The 20624-nt window shown below is 44.5% G+C and overlaps 1 protein-coding gene across 3 annotated transcripts; it reads right to left on the bottom strand.

The window, feature by feature from the left end:
- Positions 1-1517: 1517 nt before the first annotated feature.
- On the bottom strand, positions 1518-20168 carry dapp1 (dual adaptor of phosphotyrosine and 3-phosphoinositides). Of its 3 annotated transcripts, XM_041972332.1 has the most exons (9): positions 20060-20168; positions 16590-16712; positions 10609-10742; positions 6081-6211; positions 5507-5554; positions 5344-5406; positions 5184-5269; positions 4062-4149; positions 1527-2522 (listed from the first exon to the last, which is right to left on the bottom strand). In XM_041972332.1, exons 1-9 carry the CDS (start codon positions 20116-20118, stop codon positions 2499-2501), a joined length of 756 nt encoding a protein of 251 aa, XP_041828266.1. In that variant the 5' UTR covers positions 20119-20168; the 3' UTR covers positions 1527-2498. The 3 variants fall into 3 exon arrangements, with proteins under 3 accessions (XP_041828268.1, XP_041828265.1, XP_041828266.1); XM_041972331.1 differs by having other exon boundaries at positions 1520-4149; XM_041972334.1 differs by lacking the exon at positions 16590-16712 and having other exon boundaries at positions 1518-4149; positions 20060-20161.
- Positions 20169-20624: the final 456 nt, after the last annotated feature.

Genomic DNA, 20624 nt, shown 5'->3' with positions numbered 1-20624 from the left:
TACATACATACGTAAAAACATACATACATACATACATACATGCATACATACGTCAAAACATACATACATACATACTTGCATTCTTACAAACATACATACATACATACATTCTTACGTAAAAACATACGTACATACATACATAAATAAATGCATACATACGTAAAAACATACATACATACATACTTGCATTCTTACAAACATACATACATACATACATTCATACATAAAAACATACATACATACATACATACATACATACATACATACGTAAAAACATACATACATACATGCATACATGCATACATACATAGATACTGTAGTGGAATTTATTTATCAAAGATCACACACTGAGTGAGAATCAAAGTATTTAATTAAGAGCTGATCAGCTAAGTGAGAATCATACAGTCAAAGAAGCTTTGGCTGCACAAGTCTGGGGAGGTACATGTGTGCTTGGTTAATATAGAGCCAGAGCATGAGCTGATAACATTGAGGTCGAAGGTCATTGTAGTAAACCCCTCATGGCCTGGTACAAGGAAGAAAAGAAACAAAGTGTAGAATACAGAATATAAAGGTTATTGTGTATAAAATTTTCCATTACAATACAGACATACATACATATGAACATAACTACATACATACATACATACATACATACATACATGTACCCATTCATACAAACCGACATGCAAACATACGTGAAAACATACATGCATACATATATACACACATACATATATACACACATACATACATAAATACATGCATGCATGCATGAATGCATACATACATACATACATACATGCATTCATACAAACATACATGCATACATACGTAAAAACATACATACATACATGCATATATACTTACATACATACTTACATACATACATGCATACATACATATGAACATAACTACATACATCCATACATACATTCATACAAACCGACATGCAAACATATGTGAAAACATACATGCATACATACATACAAACATACATGCATACATACATACGTAAAAACATACATACATACGTAAAAACATACATACATTCATGCATACATACTTACATACATACATACATCCATTCATACAAACCGATATGCAAACATAAGTGAAAACATACATGCATACATATATACACACATACGTTAAAAACATACATACATACATGCATACATACATACGTAAAATCATACATACATACATATGTAAAAACATATATACATACATACATACATACGTAAAATCATACATTCATACATTCACATATATATATATATATATATATACATATATATATATATATATATATATATATATATATATATACATGAACCAATAAATATAGAATATGGAGGGATTCTGATCCAAACCCTGCTTTGCTCTTTATAAAACTAAAATACTCTGACAGTTTTATTCCGGTTTAGTGATAGTTTGTTTCTGTCAAACCACATTTTTCATTTATTAATTTCTTTATTGATATCTTCCAACAGCTGTTTTAAATCATCCCAAGAACAAAAAAATTAGTATCAGGAAATAAAATGACTTTAAATAACTTGGAAACCTTGCATACATAATTAATATACAGAGCAAAGAGTTTTGGCTCCAACACTGACCCCTGGGGGACGCCACAAATGCCACGTAGTCTTTTCAGTAACAAATTTCCACTGCTGACAGAATGAATGATGAACTGCTCAGTCTGATTTGGAATTCTTTTTATTGGCAGTTTATTTCACCCTTAAAACAGTCTTAAAATGATCAGATTAATGATGATGAAATGATAAAATCCTGAATGAACTGTGACCCTCCTGGTGGGAAAGGCCACTGCAGCCAGGACGGGGCTGTGTCCCCCCTGAAATGCCCAGGTGTCTACGCCTCTGTCAGCCCACCGCAGCTGTTCCGTTGCTGCCAAAGTAGAAGAAGAGGCGCTGAGGCGAGCAGCCCACCCGCACAACAGCTCATGGGGCGTCAACATCCCTGTGATTAGCCACAAAACTAGCACTTTAGTCCAGTTCTACTCCTCCACACAACCTCCAAACATGAAGAACAAGAACTTCACAACCTGCTAACTCTTAAATAACTTTTGATCCACTGTAATGCAAAGCCCCTGATTCCATACTGTCCATAAAATTTAATCTCATTATGGTTTCACATTATGATTATTACATTATTAACTCAACAACTCGTTATAAAACAGATTTTTATTATTTTGTCCAAATGAAAAAAAATGCAAAGAAACACTTGTCCAGTTTTTTTCTTAGTGTAAACATTAAAGGGTTAAACATCCATTTAACCACGGCGGTAACAGAAAAACACACCAGTTCTACAAAGTTCAGCAATGTTTGTGTCTTCAGAGGAAACGTCCTCCCTCATCTGGTCACAACATAAACAACTAAATGTGGAGTAACGAGATCCATGTTGGTCAGGAACCACGTTCAGGTTCCTTAGACGTCTTCTGTGGAGGCGGAGCTTCTTTCCTGCATCAGCCGCCACGTCTGTCATCGACCTTTTCTTATCTGGGACTGGAAACAAACAAACAAATTTCAAAGCAGAAACACTGAAAGAGTAGAGCTGAAAGTAGTTTTAGGCTCCACTGAGCAGCTGAGTCAGAATCAGTGAGAAACTAAATCCACCAGGTTCAGTTCTGCAACATTCAGTTAGCACGATGCCGCGGAGGAAAGACATCAGAATGGCCCTACAGCGTCAGTCTGGGAGGGTTATCAGGTCATTTTCAGACTACCTGGATCCATCATCCTGCAGAGAAAGAAAACCTCCCAGACAGCTGATGATCTTCCAGGAGTGGATGTCCCAGCAGGTTCCGTTCTGGACTGAACCTGCCGGGACCCAGATCTCCATCTCAGACTCAGTTAGCAGGTGAGATGTTAAAGTTCCTGACAGTCCAGTCAGAATAAGGCTGAACCAGTGAGGCTTGTTGGGAAGGATGCAGCAGGCAGGAACACGCTTTGTTTTTCGTTGCTTCACTTTTTCCTCTACTTGTAAAAAAAGGAAAAAGTAGAAAAATGTCTAAAAGTCAAATATTTATTAGCATTTTTAGAGAAATGTCTTACAGGTTTATTTTAAATAAAATGTTTTCATGAACATCCCAGTGTGGAGAGTCCCTCGTTTTCTCTGACCTTTAACTGGCTGAAGTATCTGAACCTGCGTTTTATAACAGCAGGAATAACTAAGTGTTCAGTAATCTGATTACATGTTCTGACTCTTCCACCTGGATGGAGCAGCAGCTTCTGATTGGTCTGTAAACCAGGAAACCTGCTTCCTGGACACAGCTGGGTGTCGGCCAGCTGCTTTGTGCTCTGCTGTACAAATACTCAGTTTCACTGATGAGGAAGTAAAGTTGCACAAGTTCTTCCGACACGTCTGCAGAGCTGAAACACGCATGTTGTAATGAGCAACTTTCCCTCAGTTGCACGTCCCTCCGTTTCCCAGCAAGCTTTTCATGGAGCATTTCATAGAAACCCCCTCCGGTGGGTTCAGACGTGTCTGCAGCCGCCATCTTGGTCCGTGAGTCCTGACCTGCCACAGGTCTACATCAGGTCTACATCCGAGGATCTGCAGGTTTTACAGCTTAAAGCTTGGATCTCAGTCACTTCAGAAATACGGATTTCAGAGTTTTACATCATTTTAAGACTTCCAAGTTTTCTCCACAACACCTAAAATCCCAAATATAAACAAAGGAATTATTTAACGAAGGTTTTAATGAAACTGATTCTTCTCTAATGAACTTGTCCTTTCAGCACCGCAGCAAACAGACAGCTGTTGTGGCTTCTACAACTTGGATTCTAACCGGACAAAGAGTCTGAAACAAACCTATCGGCTTGGAGTTTCAGAGTTATTATTTATTAAATATGGACACACGGTGCATCAGGAGGCGGAGCTTCTTCTCACCAAGATGTGTTGATTTAACTCCAAACAACAGCTGATCTTTCGGCTGCATGACAACATGTCCAAAGGAACATGTTAGCATCTTCTCCGAGCATTTCTCACTCCAGACTTCCAGCTATTTAATCCCAGGTCCCTCCCGGTTCTGCGCTTATACTCACTAGTTTCCAGCGGAGGATCTTGATCCACTCGTCCGCCTCGACTCCCGTCTTCGCACAGAGATAAAACGTTCGTTCAGGAAACACCAGACTGTCAACAAGACACTAAGAATTAGTTCCGCCCAGAAACAAGACCCAAACCCAAGCCCAGGAGTAGACCCAGAACCAAGACCAGGACCAGACATAAGAACAGAACCAGACCCAGGAACAGAACCAAGACCAGACCCTGACACCTGGAACGCTCCCTGTTCCCGCTGGCAGACCTCATCTGGCTGCAGGAGCCATTTCCAGGACTTCCTGTTTGGTGTCAGATTAGTGAAGTTCAGCAATCCTCGACTGGCTTCCAGCTCGTCTCAACTCACGTTTTCCTCTTTGATTTAACAGCTAAAACTTCCCTTTTTCATGAGGAAGTTCAGCAAGCATGGCCTCAGGCTGAAACCGTGAATCATCTTTTCAGTTTCAGTCAGAAAGTTGCCAGTAAGCTGATTCCAGTGTCTCCATGTAAACACAGCAGCGTGAAGCTGGATGCGTGTTCAAGGATTTTCTACATTTGAAGAGCTTGTACCTGTTAGAGACCCGACACACAAAGATAAATCAGTTTTTATCGTACTGTGTGTGGTGTGCTGCGATAAGCTGAGCGCAGGGTCTTTAAGATGATCGGGCGTTTGCCATCCTTGGTCGGGAAGGGAAAATCGGGACAAAAACAGCCTGATAACCTTTATGTGCCCCACTTTGTTTAAGAAGTTCCTCAGCATTCTGTACTCGGACCGAAACTTTACAGACACACGGCTGGTAAACATGATTCAATCTGTGAAAGTTTTTTATTAAAAAACATCCCTGATTGAGTTTTATCATGAAGACATGTCATTCATGTGTCCTGTGTTATAACACAAGTACAATACGCCAAATTTTACTCATTAAACTTATTATTCCCTTTGTGCTGCTTTTATACTCTTTCTGTTATATTTATTATATTCTCGTAAAGACTTTATGTTGCTTTATTCTACTTTTGCTTTTGTATTTTTTTAGACATGGCTTCAATGGCAGCTGTAGCAATTCCTAATATTCACATGATGCTGCATTCACTGACCCTCAGACACAAATCAGACGTACACAGTTACCAACCAGAAGCAGTTGACTCTGTCCTGAGAGTAGTCAAACTGGACTGCAGAACAGGATCTCAGGTCCAGGGTTCGGATGGGCTCCTCACACTGCAACAGGAAAAACAGCTGTTGACATGTAAACAGCTGCAGCTGCTTGAGGCTCGTCCTGGCAGCAGACTCACCATTTTGTCCTTGAAGTATTTGAGTTCGTATCTGTTCAATGTGAACCACCTCTGTTTCCAGTTCTGCACAGAAAAAGGTCTGAATGAGTCCTGATCCGTCTCAGGTGTTTCCACCACAGACCAGATGATTCCTGATGTTTGCTGCAGAAATCTCTGCTCTTACCTTCACAAAGGCACCTTGTTTCACCAGAAAACCTTCTTTTGTTCCCAGCTGCAGCAAAAACAGCAAATGTTTTTTTTTTTTTTGTTTTTTTCTAAAATCCAAATACCAGCTATAGTACAGCATATATAGCCAGTACAGTATAGTAGAACCACGAGAGACCATGGGGGCCAGCGCTGAGCAGTAAAGCTGATGTATGACTGTTAATTCTCAGCCTTAAACAACATGAGGAGGGTTCCTTTATAGAAAAAGTGTTTTATTAAAGTCTCATCATGAAGAAATTCCTTGAAATGAATTAAACTGTTGGACAAAGACTACAGAGACCAGTTCAGTTTAACTCAGTTTGACCTGGAGGTGTTTGGGATCATTGACAGTTCAAAGATCAAATGTTCAGACATGCAGATCTATAACAGAAAGAATAATTATAAATTAATGAAATCACATTTTTATGTTATAATCCAACAAACTGGCCAATTTCCTCCATCAACTGGTTTTCATTCAAGGAAAGAATAAAGAAAAAGGAAAAAAGGAAAGGAAAAACAGCTGGTGTCAGCTGATTTGTTGCTGACAAACATACCGAAGGAGCGCTCGCTACCAGGTCATTCTCCGTGCGGCCCGACTGGATCGCCGTGTGGACTCGGATGGACTCGTAGATGGATGGCTCCTCCACCCGCCAGGGGTACGGACTCTTCAGCACGATGAGGGTTCCTGGTGGTGAAAGAAGGAAGGTTACACTGCTGCTGGAGGAAAATGGAGGCGTGTTCTATCTGCATCACCACAGACGGAGGCGTGTTCTATCTGCATCACCACAGACGGAGGCGTGTTCTATCTGCATCACCACAGACGGAGGCGTGTTCTACCCGCATCACCACAGACGGAGGCGTGTTCTACCCGCATCACCACAGACGGAGGCGTGTTCTACCCGCATCACCACAGACGGAGGCGTGTTCTACCCGCATCACCACAGACGGAGGCGTGTTCTACCCGCATCACCACAGACGGAGGCGTGTTCTACCCGCATCACCACAGACGGAGGCGTGTTCTACCCGCATCACCACAGACGGAGGCGTGTTCTACCCGCATCACCACAGATGGAGGAGTGTTCTTAATTTTCTTTTTTTTCTCTACCTTGTCCTGTCCAGCACGGTGGCGGCAGAATGATGGTCTGGTTGCTGTGTTGTGCCGAACAAATTTGCTTTGCTGGGGGAGTTTATTAATATTTATATGGGTATCTTTTCCTTTTTTTTAATTGATTGATTGATTGATTGATTGATTGATTGATTGATTGATTGATTGATTGATTGATTGAATACATGAATGAATGAATGAATGAATTTATGTAATCTTGCTGGACCTGACCTGAGTGGACAGGTCAAAAAAGGAGCATAATGAAAAAAAGGAAAAAGGAAATTTATAAATATCCAGCAGATAGAAGCAACAAGCTTCAGTCCAACCTAACAGCCGACAAGCAGCTGCTACACCTGTACAGAAACACAACAGAGAATTTCCTACAGCTTTTACAGGTAAACTAAGCAGACAATCATCAGGAGTTCCTAAAAAATAACCAAGACAACAACAACAACATGTATCACAACAACAACCAAAGAACCAGAAACACACACACCTGAACCAAAGCATCTCTTAGTGTATAAACTCACTGGACACCTCAGTGCTGAGTCAGCATGCAGAGGATGAGGAAGAGGAGGATCAGAGATGAGTGTGATCCTGCAGATGTGACCACGTCACTATGGAGGCCAGAGGCAGACTAGGGCGGCCCAGAGACCCGGGCCATCAGCAGCATCCTGGAGCACCAACCCAAGACCACCCTGGACCCACCCAGGCGGTGGCAGAGGAAGGCCCCAGCCAGAGCCCTCCTGCTATCACGGGGCACAGGCCCCTGTGGGCCATCCAGGGCAACCAGAGCAAAGGGCCAGCACCAACCCTAGTGTTCCAGCCGCACACTCCGGGAACCCAGGGCACCATCGACCATGCTCCTATCCTCCTACACCCTCCCTCGTTACCCCATCTATCCACCCTGTACTCTCACTCACAGCCTCCCCTGTGCCGTACCCATGAAAACCTTTCACACACCCACATCACACTTAACCTTCCCACCCTGCCCTGGGGGAGACATCTCCAATAGACCGATAGCGAGCCTCAAATCCAGCCCCCACCACCACCGCCCACCACTCTCCCACCCAGATGCTGTAGACTGGGCACTCCCCTATGCCCTGCAGCCCCCCCCCATCAGCACAGCCAGCCTGGACCCTGGCCCCTGGGGCAACCACCTCCCTCTGCCTGTCCATGGTGGCGCCCAGGAATCAGGGGTGTGAAAGGACCTCATTGCCCTAACCCTCCCCGCTCATGACTGTTTGTGAAGTGTGTCTTGCTTGCAATTAAAACTGAGGGGCAGTGACCATGTTGTGCATGCCCCCCAGAAGTTGTTTGTGTATTGTGTTTTGATGTCTAAGTGTAATTAAAACTGAGAGGCAAGCTGCCACAGGGGCCACTTAGATGGCCCCCTCCGCTATACCCAGTACGACATGCACGTGTCCCACATCCCTACATGAAGTGAACTTCCCTCCAGAAGGTGAGCCACTGGCAGCAGCAGGCAACCCTGTTCCCCGGGAGGTGCCTACCTGCATCACATGTTTTACATGCTACGTGAAGGCAGATCTGTTCTCAGACCTTCTTTCATCACAGCACTTGTATAAGAATGTGATGTCTGAAAAACAACAGCATTATCAGCTGGATAGGGATGTGGGTTGAATGTCATCCAGCAGCATTCCAGAGCAGGAATGTTGGTGAACATGACTGGCCACCATTCAGTAACAGTTATTTTCAGTAAATCAGGACAAAAGAGACGGTCTGCAAACTACAGCAAATAAACCTGGAACTTCTCACCAGTCAGTCTTTTATATATATATATATATATATATATATATATATATATATATATATATATATATACTGTATATATAATATTATAGTATATATAATGGAAACTTCAATAGCCACATTCTACACTGACATCAAGATACATAAGAGAAGTAGAGGCCAGGAAAATACACCGGCTGTTCTCCATTAAACCAGCTACAGTGTACTCCCAGTAGCAGGTAATACCACACGCTAACCCAACAAGGCTGGAGACTGAACAATACTGAAAAACATATGAGAGAAGGAGGCATCACATGACAGTAAAACACAGGGGTTAAAAGAACTAAGAGTGGACCACAGCTCCCTCCCTGAACAAAGTCAAGTTACCATCACAGTAGCCGATATCCAGCAATGACTCACAGGCATGAAGAACTGGTCAGCACCTGGACCAGACATGATCCACACCTACTGGTTAAAGACGCTAACTTCACTCCATGAGCACCTAGCATCACAAATGAACCAACTGCTGAGGGATGGACTCACCCTGAATGGCTGACCAAAGGATGGACAGTCCTGATACTGGAAGATCCCCAGAAGGAACAATCCCATCCAACTATCAGCCGATAACCTGTCTCTCCACAACATGGAAGCTCCTGTCGGGCATCATAGCGGCTAAGATAAGTGGGCACATGGATCAATGCATGACAGACACACAGAAAGGTATTGGTAATGGTACCAGAGGAGCCAAACACCAGCTGCTGGTTGATAGAACTGTTGTCCGAGACCAGCCAGACAGACCAACCTTTGCATTGCCTGGATTGATTGCCAAAAAGCCTACGACTCAATGCCACATACATGGATCCTGGAATGCCTGAAGCTGTACAAGATCAAAAACACTTTCAGAGCCTTCATCGCAAACTTAATAAAGCTTGGTAGACCACCCTGGAGGCCAACTTTAAGCCAGCAGCAACGTGGGGAAGGGGTGAGGCCTTCATTCTGCGGTTGCATGAGTGTCTCGCCCAGTGGCAACTGAAGGAGCCAGGGCAGGACGAGGCTACTGAGGAGGTGTTGAGATCTCAGTTGGTAGCCGGGTTGACCATTCTGCAGCACAGGGTCTGTGCATATGGAGCTGCAGAAGTTGGTAAGACGGAGCCCCACCCTTAAGTTTGGCGAACTGAGTATGGAGGCAAAGTGGTTTAGCGGGAGTTGCAGAGTGTTGTGAAAAAGGTGAACACACTAAGGGTTGGTGCACCAGCTCCAATGGGTGCTCCCATGCCTACACCATCTACAGCTGAGTCTCAGGAAGCTTCAAAGGCAGAATGCTGATGGAGGTGAGAGAGCAGCTCTCCTCCCTTAAAAATGACATTTTGGAGGATCCACTGGGACCTCCCTCCTCCACCATCGAGGCCCCCCGTGGTGGCTAGTAGGCCTCGGTGGGCAGAGGAATGATCAGGGCAACGGTGTGAGAGGGTGCTGTGTTGGGATGACCAGGGTAGACCTTTTTGCCTACGGTGTGGTTGCCCTGGTTACATGAAAGAGACTGTCTCTGTGGTCCAGCCCCACTGCAGGATTTTTGACTGCCTATATATATATACATATATATATATATATGTATATATATATATAGAATAGTATATATATACTTTATTAATCCCTTCGGAGAGTCTCAGTGATATTTTGGTATATACATACATATATATATATATATATATATATATATATATATATATATATATATATACACCCATATATATACATGGCAGCACATTGTTTTATTGTGTTGGAGGTTTAACAAACAGCATAGATTTAATTTTTGAGCTGTGTTTTTATTTCTAATTATTCATGTATTTTTAAATAATCTGCTGGCCTGAACTGAATAATTACTGTTAAAAAATGACGGTTTTTTTTTTATATTTCATAAAACATTGTAATTAAATCATAAAGACATTATTGGGAGAATTTTACAAAAGTAACTAAAAGTTACTTTTAACAGTAATGCATTTCTTTTTGGTGTAAGTAAACAACAAATTAACTGAGTTACTTTTTAAATGAAGTAACTAGTAACTGTAGCTAGTTACTGTTTTCACTAACTAGCACAACACTGATTCCCACAGCAATAAGTGAAGGTGAAGCTCACAGGTCACATGGTGCGTTTGGGGCTGGTAAAGCTGCTTTCTGCAGACATGGCGTCAACACGCAGGACTGATGAGCTGCAGGGTGGCGAGTACCTGTTTCACTGCCCAGAAGAGGCTGGTTTGCAAAGTGATTTACGAAGTCCTGGAGGGAAGTGAACATGTTGAACCCAAAGATGTAGACGTTGTTTCTGCGTGTCACGTGGAAATGCTTGACCGAGTCCTTCGCCCTGCACAGCACAGAAAAACACAGGAAATAAACCCAACAACAAAAATACAACAGTCTTCCCTCACTTTCATTTTCAAAGTAAAACCAAAGACATTCTGGTAATGATACACCAGAAAAAAACTTTATTTATTTATTTATTGGATGGATGGATGGATGAAAATAAAACACTACACAATAAAACAATAAAAATAACAATGATAAAAAGGTAAAATCATTAAAAGAATAAAATCAATAAAACTAGAATAAAAACTAGAATAAAACTAAAATAAAATAAAACACGTGAATGTCAAACTCAGTTTTGTTCAAATGCCAGCACAAAGAAGTGGGTTTTGAGTGGAGATTTAAACCAGAGACAGAGCGAGCAGCTCTGATGTGAAGCTTTTCCACAGCTTTGGAGCAGCAACAGAGAAAGATCTGCAACCTGGAGCTGTGAAGAGGACCTCAGAGTCCTGGCTGGAGCCTGCTGCTGTAGCAACTCTGACAAGTATGAGGGAGACAAACCATTTAAGGCTTTAAAAACAATAAAACCTTGTACTGGGTCCTAAAACTAACAGGAAGCCAATGCAAGGAGGCGAGCAGGGGTGATGTGATCAAGTCGTCTCGTCCCTGGAAGCAACCGAGCAGCGTTTTAGCTGCAGCCGGTGTAGAGATGGCTGGTCAAGGCCATAATACAGAGAGCTGCAGTAATCTAAGCTGGATATGATGAGCAGGGGGGTAACTTTTTCCAGGTCACGCTTGGGCAGGTACGCCTTTAAGTTGCCAAGCAGCCTCAGATGGAAGAAAACACGTTTGACTACAGCATTAACCTGTCGGTTGAAGTTGTCAATAAACACATAGGTTTGACAAAACTTAGTAAGCTGACCGAGAACACTAACGGTACTATATAGAAGCTCAGAACTTCCACAAACCATATATCAGTTTTTTCCTCATTTAAGTGAGGAAATTTAAATCCATCCAGGCTTTCAGATCACACAAGCAGCCGAGGTTAGTCAGAGAATCCCCCTGTGGTTTTAGATCTGGACGTCATCAGCACAGCAATGGTAGGAAAAACAGATCCCAAGGGCAGCATATACAGGGAAACAAGTACTGGACCCAAAAGGGACCCCTGTGGGACCCCATAGCTGAGAGGGCTGCAGCTGAGGAAAACTCAAGGTGAACACACAGAGAAGTAAGACCAGAACCAGCGCAGGACAGTTCCTCTGATACCGACACAGGAGGATTTGGTGGTCCACCATGTCAATTAAATTACCTTTTTTTGATAATAAAAAAAAAAAGGTAATTTAAAAATCGGCCTGTAGTTAGTCAGAACTGAGGGATCCCAGTTAGGTTTCTTTAAAAGAGGCTAAACAAGAGCATGCTTAAAGCAGCAGGAACAGTCTGAAGAGGAGTTAACCAGGGACAAAATAACAGGGCCGATGGAGCGAAAAGTACTTTTAATTAGAGCTGGGTGACCGCTGTCAAGGGGGCAAAAAGAAGGTTTAAAGTGGAAAAACCACATCCGAGAGTTCAGAGTTGTGATGGGCGTGTGCAGAAGGTGAAGGTGTGTGATGCGGCTCTGACAGGTAGAGAAGGTGTAACGTGTGACTGAAGCAGAGTCTGAAGCTGCTCTTTACTTGTCCAGTGTTGTGTGGAGGGGTGAGAAGGATCGTCCATGACTGCCAGCAGCTTTACCAGCATCCTGTCCTCCACCACCTCCTCCATGGTGATCAGTTTACAGCCAACCACAGACTGGGCCTTCCTGATCAGTTTGTCCAGTCTGCTGGCGTCCTTTGCCTCGATGGCCGCACCCCAGGACACGGCAGCAGACGGATAAAACATCTGCAGCATCTGGTTGCAGACATGAAGCGACATGAGCCTCCTCAGGAAGTAAAACCGGCTCTGTCCTTCTTGTAAACAGCCTCTGTGTTGGTGGACCAGTCCAGTTTAGTGTCCCGTGTTACACCCAGGTACTTGTATGAGTCCACGAGATCCACGTCCGTCCCCCTGATGCAGACAGGAGAGGACAGGGTTCTTCCAAAAGTCCACCACCATCAGCTTCGTCTTCGCCACATTCAGCTGCAGGAGGTTCTCCCCACACCACTTCACAAAGCGGTCTACCAGGTCCCTGTACTCAGCCTCCCTCCCTCCACACACCCCACAATGGCCGAGTCATCATGGAGTTTCTGTAGATGACGACTCCGTGCAGAACATGAAGTCTGACGTGGTGAAGAGGTAGGGAGGCAGCACAGAACCCTGGGGGTTACTGATCAGACGATCAGAAACAAACTGGTTTGCCCACCAGATAGTCCTCGACCCGAGCCACGAAGGGAGCGCTCACCTGCATGTTCTCCAGTCTGGCCTTCAGCAGGCTGGGCTGGACGGTGTTGAAGGCGCTGGAGAAGTCCAAGACCATGATGTGTACTGAGGTGTCGGTCTGTACAGGGAGGAGTTAGCCTTCTGCAGCAGGTGGATGATTGCCATTATTATTCCGATCAGCCAGCATGAAAACCCGCATTCCAAATATTGTATAGAAACGATACTGAGCATGTCTATTAGATCAACGGAAAGTACGAAGAGAAACACGCTACACAATAAACACACAATACCAGTCAAATGAAGAATACAATGATTCTTTATTTTATGTATAAATAATAAAAAGAAATAAACAAATAAGCTAAGTGGGTAACGTATGAAACTAACAGTCTAAAACATGATGCTGTAATAATGGTGGGAGCTTACTGCAACAACAGTCTGGACCACTGAGCTGGTGTTCCAGTGGAAGTTTAAAGGAACGCTGTGAACTTGTGCATCCTGTGCTGCAGAGGTCCTCCCCCAGCACCAGTCTCACAGCTGCCGGGTAGAAGCTGGTCCTCAGTCTGGTGGTCCTCCTCTTAATAAGATAAGATGATCCTTTATTTGTTCCACAGTGGGGAAGTTTCAATGCTACAGCAGCTAAGGTGATGGTTTAAAAATCAGCATTACAGAGATGAGAACAAAAACTGTATAAAAAGTCTATAAAATCTGTATAGAAGTCTGTCTAAAAGCATAGATCCAGAATGAGTTTACAGCGGTGACATCACACGTCTGTGTGTGTTCTTAGTTCCCGTTGTGGCGACCGGCAGGAAGGACCTGCAGTTTCTCTCCTTCACACCACGGTGAAGCAGCCTGTCTCTGAAGGAGCTGCTCAGTGTTGTTAAACAGTCCTGCATGGGGTGGGACGTTTCCTCCATCAGAGACAAAAGCTTAGCCATGATTCTCCTCTCCACCACCACCTCCACCGGATGGAGGGGGCGTCCCAGGACAGCTGGCCTTCTTAACCAGCTGTTCAGTCTCTTCCTGTCAGCAGTCGAGATGCTGCTGCCCCAGAAGGCCACACCATCATAGATGGATGATGCCACCACAGAGTCAAAGAAGGATCTCAGCAGAGTCCCCTGCTCTCCAAAAGACCTGAGTCTCCTTAGTGTTGTCAGTCCAGTCCAGCTTGTTGTTCAGGTGAACACCCAGGTACCTGCAAGATGTCACCCTCTCATGTCCATTCGCTGGATGCTCACCGGTGCCGGAGGAGAGTGTTTAGACCTGTGGACCAGCTCTTTTGGTGACACACTATCCCACACAGCTGGTCTGCACAGATCTGGAGAAGCTTTGAGCTGATTCCATCTGGACCTGCAGCCCTGAAGATGATCAAATCTATTGAAGAACAGATGGAGGGCATTTGCCCATCATCGGGTTCCTTGAGGCGAGAGATGGTTTTAAGGCCCCTCCAGACTCTGCTAACATTGTTCTGCTACAGCTGATCTTTGTTCTGTAGGTGATCTTTCCCTCCCTGATCTCCCTCCTCAGTTCCCTCTGCACAATCCTCAGCTCCTCTTTACTTCCTGACCAAAAGGACCTCTTTTTCTCATTCAGGAGAGCCTTTATGTCGGGAGTAATCCAGGTTTATTGCTGGAAAAACAGTGTACAGTCCTGGTAGGAACAGTGTTTTCCACACAGAAGTCGATGTGGTCCTTTATACAGTGTGTAAGACTGTCAGTGTCGTCCCCCTGGACCTCCTTAGCCTCGTCGGACCATCATCCTACTATGTGACCGCCTGGGTACCAGAGGTTTGTTCATGGGCCAGAGGTGCACCAGGTTGTGATCAGATCTTCCTGGGGTGGGGGGTGATGAGCAATATGCCTCCTTGGCATAAAATGAATCCAATATCTTATTGTCTCTGGTGTGACATGAAACATATTGAGGGAAAGTGGGCAAGTGGACGATGGGGAGGCACGATTAAAGTCACCAGAGAGAAGAAGGAGGGCATTCAGGTGTTGTGTCTGCAGCCTGCTTGTGGCTGAGTAGAGGGCATCGCAGGCCACATCAGCCTTAGCCGAGCGGGGAACATACGTTGTTCTCGCAATGACATGCGAGAATTCCCTCGGCAGGTAAACAGGCCTCATGCTAAAGGCTAACAGCTCAGTGTCCTTACTGCAGAGTTGTTCTTTAATAATGATGTGTCCAGAGTTACACCAGCTATCATTAAGAAATACTGCCAGACCTCCACCCTTCCTCTTACCTCTCTCCTTTGTCCTGTCCACCCCTATGGTCTGTTAGCCGTCTAACGCGATGTTAGTGTTCGGTGTTAGCGTGGTTAGCCATGTCTCTGTAAACAGCATGATGCTACACTCTCGGTAATCCCTCTGGTGCCTGGTCAGCACCGCTAGCTCTGCCATCTTATTAGGGAGAGAGCTTACATTCCCCATGATGATGGACAGGAGAGCCGGTCTATAATGTCTGTTCCTAGTGCGGTGCTCCACCCCCGCACAACATCCCGTCTCCTCCTTGGTTCAGGAACGTCGGGTCTCTCTCCAGGTAGTAGCGCCTTTGTGCTACTGAGAGCTAACAGCTGATCTCTGGTGTAAACAATGGAGCCATGGCTATGTGCGGGATCCCCGGACGCTGTTGTGAAGAGTGCAGAAAGCAGTAAAAGGACCAGTGCAACCTCAATAAGTTTGGTGTCCATAGTGCAGGCTGAGTTACCGAGTAGGTAAAAAAACTTAAACAAGAATGAAGTTAAACTATAAGAAACTAGAGGAGAAGCTGAATGGTGAGCAGGAGCTGCTGCACAAGCTGCCCGGAAATAACATTCACAGCTGTTAGTGGTGCCCTCCTGCCTGAGGGGAGGGGAGTAACTGGAGTGGGGTTTTTCCTGATGTGTGAGGCCCGTTTTCTGCATCTGGAGGTAGAAATGTCCGCGGTGTGGACAGGCGTCCCACAGACCTCTGTCTTGTGATGGCAGAGCAGAGGACGCTTTCCTTCACGCATCTGTAGAAGTCCCAAGCCCAACGCCTCAACCTCCTCAGGACGCAGAGCCGCTGCTGTGCTTTCCGAACCAGGCAGGAAGTGTTGCTCCAGGCGAGGCCGTCCTTGATATGGAGCCCCGAGTACCGCTTCCACCAAGGTCCCTCCCACAGGGTTAGAGACGTCTAGGGGGACAGGTCAAGTCCACCATTGTCTCCTTGGTCTTCATGTTTACAGGCTATGTAAGAAATCCTCAAACTTCAGTTTTTTTGTTTTTTGTTTTTTGTCTTCAAGATCCTTTTTTTAAAAAATAAATTTCTCTGATAAAATGTCTTTCAAAAAGTTTCACTGTTAAATTAACAAGCATTTAACTAATAATTAATTTACACTATACACATTCTTTAGGACTGATTTAAATCCATTCATATCCATTTTAATGCAGATGTATGGAATGTAAATATTCTAATAATGACTAAAAAGCCGTTTTTCTCTGTTTTCATGACTCAAACTGAAGCCTGAAAGAACAGGAGATGATAATTAATTATCTTCTTTCGGCGTTTTATTATTAGTAATTTATTGGTGAGTGACTGACCGGACCGACAGGGCGAAGCAACCTGGACCCTCATTGCTGTTCCTGAGCAGGTAACTTCCATCCGTCCCGTTGGACAGCAGCAGGGCCTCGGCAGCGTGGCGCGACAGGTCGTAGTGGTACCACCTTCAACAACAGAGAGGCTGGGAATAAACTTTAATAACAAAACCATCCTCACCTCTGAAATTATATTCACCCCACCATGATCCTCCTCACTCTGATTCTCAGACTTCTGACCAGTTCGGAATAATCACTCCCCTCTGGAACCAGACCTCAGACTCCAGTCCAGTCTGGTTAAGGAGACTTTCTGTTATCGTCCAGTCTCAGTCTACACCCCCTCTGCATCCCTCCATCACTCTGTCTCCCTCTTTGTACCTCTTCTATTGGACATGTCTGATCAGGATTAGGACCAGGGGAAGGATCTGGACGACCCTTAATATTCTTTACACTTCTTCCCAGTTGCTTCTTCCATCATTACTGTATTTAGCAGAATGTCAATAAAGATCAGTAAAACTTAAAGTATTGTTTGTTTTCTAAGAGGATGTGGAACAGCAGACCTCACAGGGGAGTCCAGAGGAAAGAAGAAATTATTTCTTCTGTATGACAAACTGACAGATGCAAAGGAAACCAGTAAAAGGATGTGAAACTTCTCTATTTGCATTTAGTGTGTGTGTGTGTGGGGGGGGGGGTGGGGGGGGGGGGGGGGCGGTATCAGATACCTGCCACTGATTCATGGGCTCACATTAACTTTTAAGATGCCATCATGTTTTACAGACTGCCGTCTTCTTCATCAGCTCCACCTGTTCTACTTCCTGTTTACATAAATATCTAACCAACCAATCACACGGCAGCATGTAGACGTGGTGACGACGACCTGCTGAAGTTCAAGCTGAGCATCAGAATGAGGAGGAAAGAGGATTTAAGAGACTTTGAACGTGGTTGCTGGTCTGAGTATTTACTGGGATTTCCACCCACAACCATCTCCAGGGTTTCCAGAGATGGTCTGAAGAAGAGAAAATATCCAGAGCAGCAGTTATCTGGACCAGGATGCAGCAGAAGACACACCGGGTGCCTCCTGCCAGCTAAGAACAGGAAACTGAGGCTACAATTCACACACACTCACCAACACTGGACAATAGAAGATGGAGAAACGTTGCTGGTCTGATGAGTCTCCATTTCAGCTCCACATTCAGATGCTCGGCTCAGAATCTGCTGGAAACATCAAGAAAACATGGACCCATCCTGCCTTGGATCAACACTTCAGGCTGCTGCTGGTGTCATGGTGGGGGGAGATTTTCTTGGTCCACTTTGGGCCCCTTAGTACCAACGTGGCCTGGTTTAACCAGCACAGCCTACCTGAGTATTGTTGCTGACCATGTCCATCCCTTTATGACCACAGTGGAGCATCTTCTGATGCTACTTCCAGCAGGATAATGCACCATGTCACAAAGCTCAGGAAGAGGACGACCCGGTACTAGAAGGCGGACCTGATGAAGAGGACGACCTGGTACTAGAAGGTGGACCCGATCAAGAGGACGACTCTGTACTAGAAGGCGGACCCGATGAAGAGGACGACCCGGTACTTGAAGGTGGACCTGATGAAGAGGACGACCCGGTACTTGAAGGTGGACCTGATGAAGAGGACGACCCGGTACTTGAAGGTGGACCTGATGAAGAGGACGACCCGGTACTAGAAGGTGGAAGAGGACGACCCGGTCCAACAGGAAGTTGGACATTTTGTGTCAAAGTCGCCATTTTGGTGTTTTGCTGACATATTTTAATGAACTAGAGATTTTATCGTACTGCCATCTTCAAAAGGCTTGTGTGATTAAAATTTATCAAAAACTTTCTCAAACTAGTTAGCGTATGGTGGGGGCGGGGCCTCAAAGTTTGACGTTTCACCATGATGAGTCTGAAGTCTGGCCCACCCTCAACACACCAATATGCCAATGTTTTGTCTACACTAAAGCACCGCCATGGCGAATATTTGTCTGACACCATGAAACAGGAAGTTCCTGGAACTGACCCATTGTACCATTGATCTCCAGGGTGGATGACAGTCACGACTGGAACAGAAAACTGAAAATATGCTGGACAATTTGCAATATGCCTCCACAGCGCCCCCTACAATCATTTTAGTTGATCAGCCCCATCCACTACATGGACCGACATGGATGAAATTCAGCACATGGTTAGAACATGCCAGGACAAAAAGAGCCTCTTGGACCCAAAGGCTAAACATAACAGGAAGTCGGCCATCTTGAGAAAAAGGGCTATTTTTAGGGTAATTTTTTGCTGTTTCTTTGCGTTGCATTTTAAATGCGTTGGCGTTCAGCGGTGTTTCGCCATCAACACAGAATCCAATATCCCTGACATACAACACCCAGCCTGCACCAAACTGAACATGTTTCACTGCAGTTCCATGCCGACCACATCTACATGTCCGGATGTTGTCAACGCCATAGCTCCGCCCCCTGGAAACAGGAAGTCCCATCATTTTAACCCTTTAATACCTTTAAAACCAATTCACACTCAATAGTACCATCCTTCATGAAGTCAGTATTGAAAATATGACGGAGTTCTTGCGGCATCATGATTAAAATGGCTTCCTGTGAGATTTCAAACCTTCGCCATGAAACAGGAAGTTGCTGTAAGGCTGGACTCAGTTGACCAAAGCAAGTGACATTTTAAATTTTTCATTCGAGTCCCATCCTGAATATGTTAGTACATGAATACCGGCTCAAAGTCAGAGCGCCACCTGATGGCCACATGGCGTGAAAATCATCCTCCCCCATCTGTACGACTGTAACACAACATGTCAGAAACAAGGTCATGAACACTTCAGATGTCAACACTGACGTGCCAGTTGATCCTCTGAGGGGGAAAATGGCCACCTAATAAAGAAATCCCTGGATGGATGAGGATACAGCTGCAGGAGGGAGGTCGCCAGGCTGAAGCGGCGCCGCAGGCGTGAGGGCTGCCACTGCTGCTTGCAGCTTTTATTATCATTATTATTATTATAATTATTATTATAATAATTATTATAATGATTATTATTAGCACATTTTAGGACGTCTTCTGTTTCCTCCTGCAGTTAAAATCAGCTGTTTTGGTTCAGGAAGCAGAAACTTTATAATATCCAGATTCAGAAAACATTATTGATCCCAAAGGGCGATTCATCTGCCATCCGGCTGTTCATTAAAAGAAGATTTGTAAACGATAAGTCAGTAATTTAAAGACCCGACATGAAACTTTCCGTTCTGATGAACCTTGACTCTGAGCCATCATGTCTAATTGTTATGTTGTGTCTGTACTTTCAGCAGGTATGTGTGTCATATCAGATTTACAACACAATAAAATCACAGTTTCTTCAAATAAATAGAGTTTCTAGAGGATTTTACAAAGGTTTGCGTTCATCCCGTCCAGCTGGCAGCTAACTGGGTGAAGGGAAGGTTAAAGTGTGGAAACTTTACCCCAAAGTCTCCAGCTCGTCGTTGAGGTCCTCGGTGGATGCATCGCTGTAGACGCTCATCTCTGCAGCAGCTTCCTCTTCTGAGCTCTGCCACAATCAAAGCTGAGATCTGCAGAGGGAAGTGAAATCTGTCGGCCAGTGAGACACGCCTACCAGGAAATGAGCTGAGACACAACGTCATCACGTCTAAGCAACTTATTCAGCAGCTGACTTGCTTCAACTTCTGAGATCAGGAAATCTTTCATTCCCAGAGACGCTGCTGAAGCTAAAAGCCTCTTTTTTCACTAAATGGTCCTCTTTTTATTCTAATCATTTTATCATCAGGTTTCACAGAATAGGCCCCTCCTACTTCCTGTCTACAAACAACTGATGACATCATCACACACCTTGTACACTGGACAAATGAGCTACGTCATGTGAGTAAAAACACGGGAGAAGATTCAGACTAAAGTCCAGTAAATAATCACACCTGGTCATATTTCCTGGAAAAAACACCTGGACGCTTCTCTTCATATTTCACACAACGTGACTTATTTCAGGAAGTCGTGTAGGCTGGTTCTGGGGGT

The sequence above is a fragment of the Melanotaenia boesemani genome, chromosome 20 (genome assembly GCF_017639745.1).
Source record: "Melanotaenia boesemani isolate fMelBoe1 chromosome 20, fMelBoe1.pri, whole genome shotgun sequence".
Taxonomy (NCBI): Eukaryota; Metazoa; Chordata; class Actinopteri; order Atheriniformes; family Melanotaeniidae; genus Melanotaenia; species Melanotaenia boesemani.
Note: the sequence above shows the minus strand (reverse complement) of the source record. Positions and strands in the feature narration are given on the sequence as shown.

Coding starts and splice junctions, on each gene's coding strand:
- dapp1 (XM_041972331.1), bottom strand. CDS start 20,118: ATGAGCGTCTACAGCGATGCATCCACCGAGGACCTCAACGACGAGCTG. Junction 5,555..6,080: donor TGGTAGCGAGCGCTCCTTCG/GTATGTTTGTCA, acceptor TTTTTGCTGCAG/CTGGGAACAAAAGAAGGTTT. Junction 5,270..5,343: donor AATACTTCAAGGACAAAATG/GTGAGTCTGCTG, acceptor TTCCTGTTGCAG/TGTGAGGAGCCCATCCGAAC.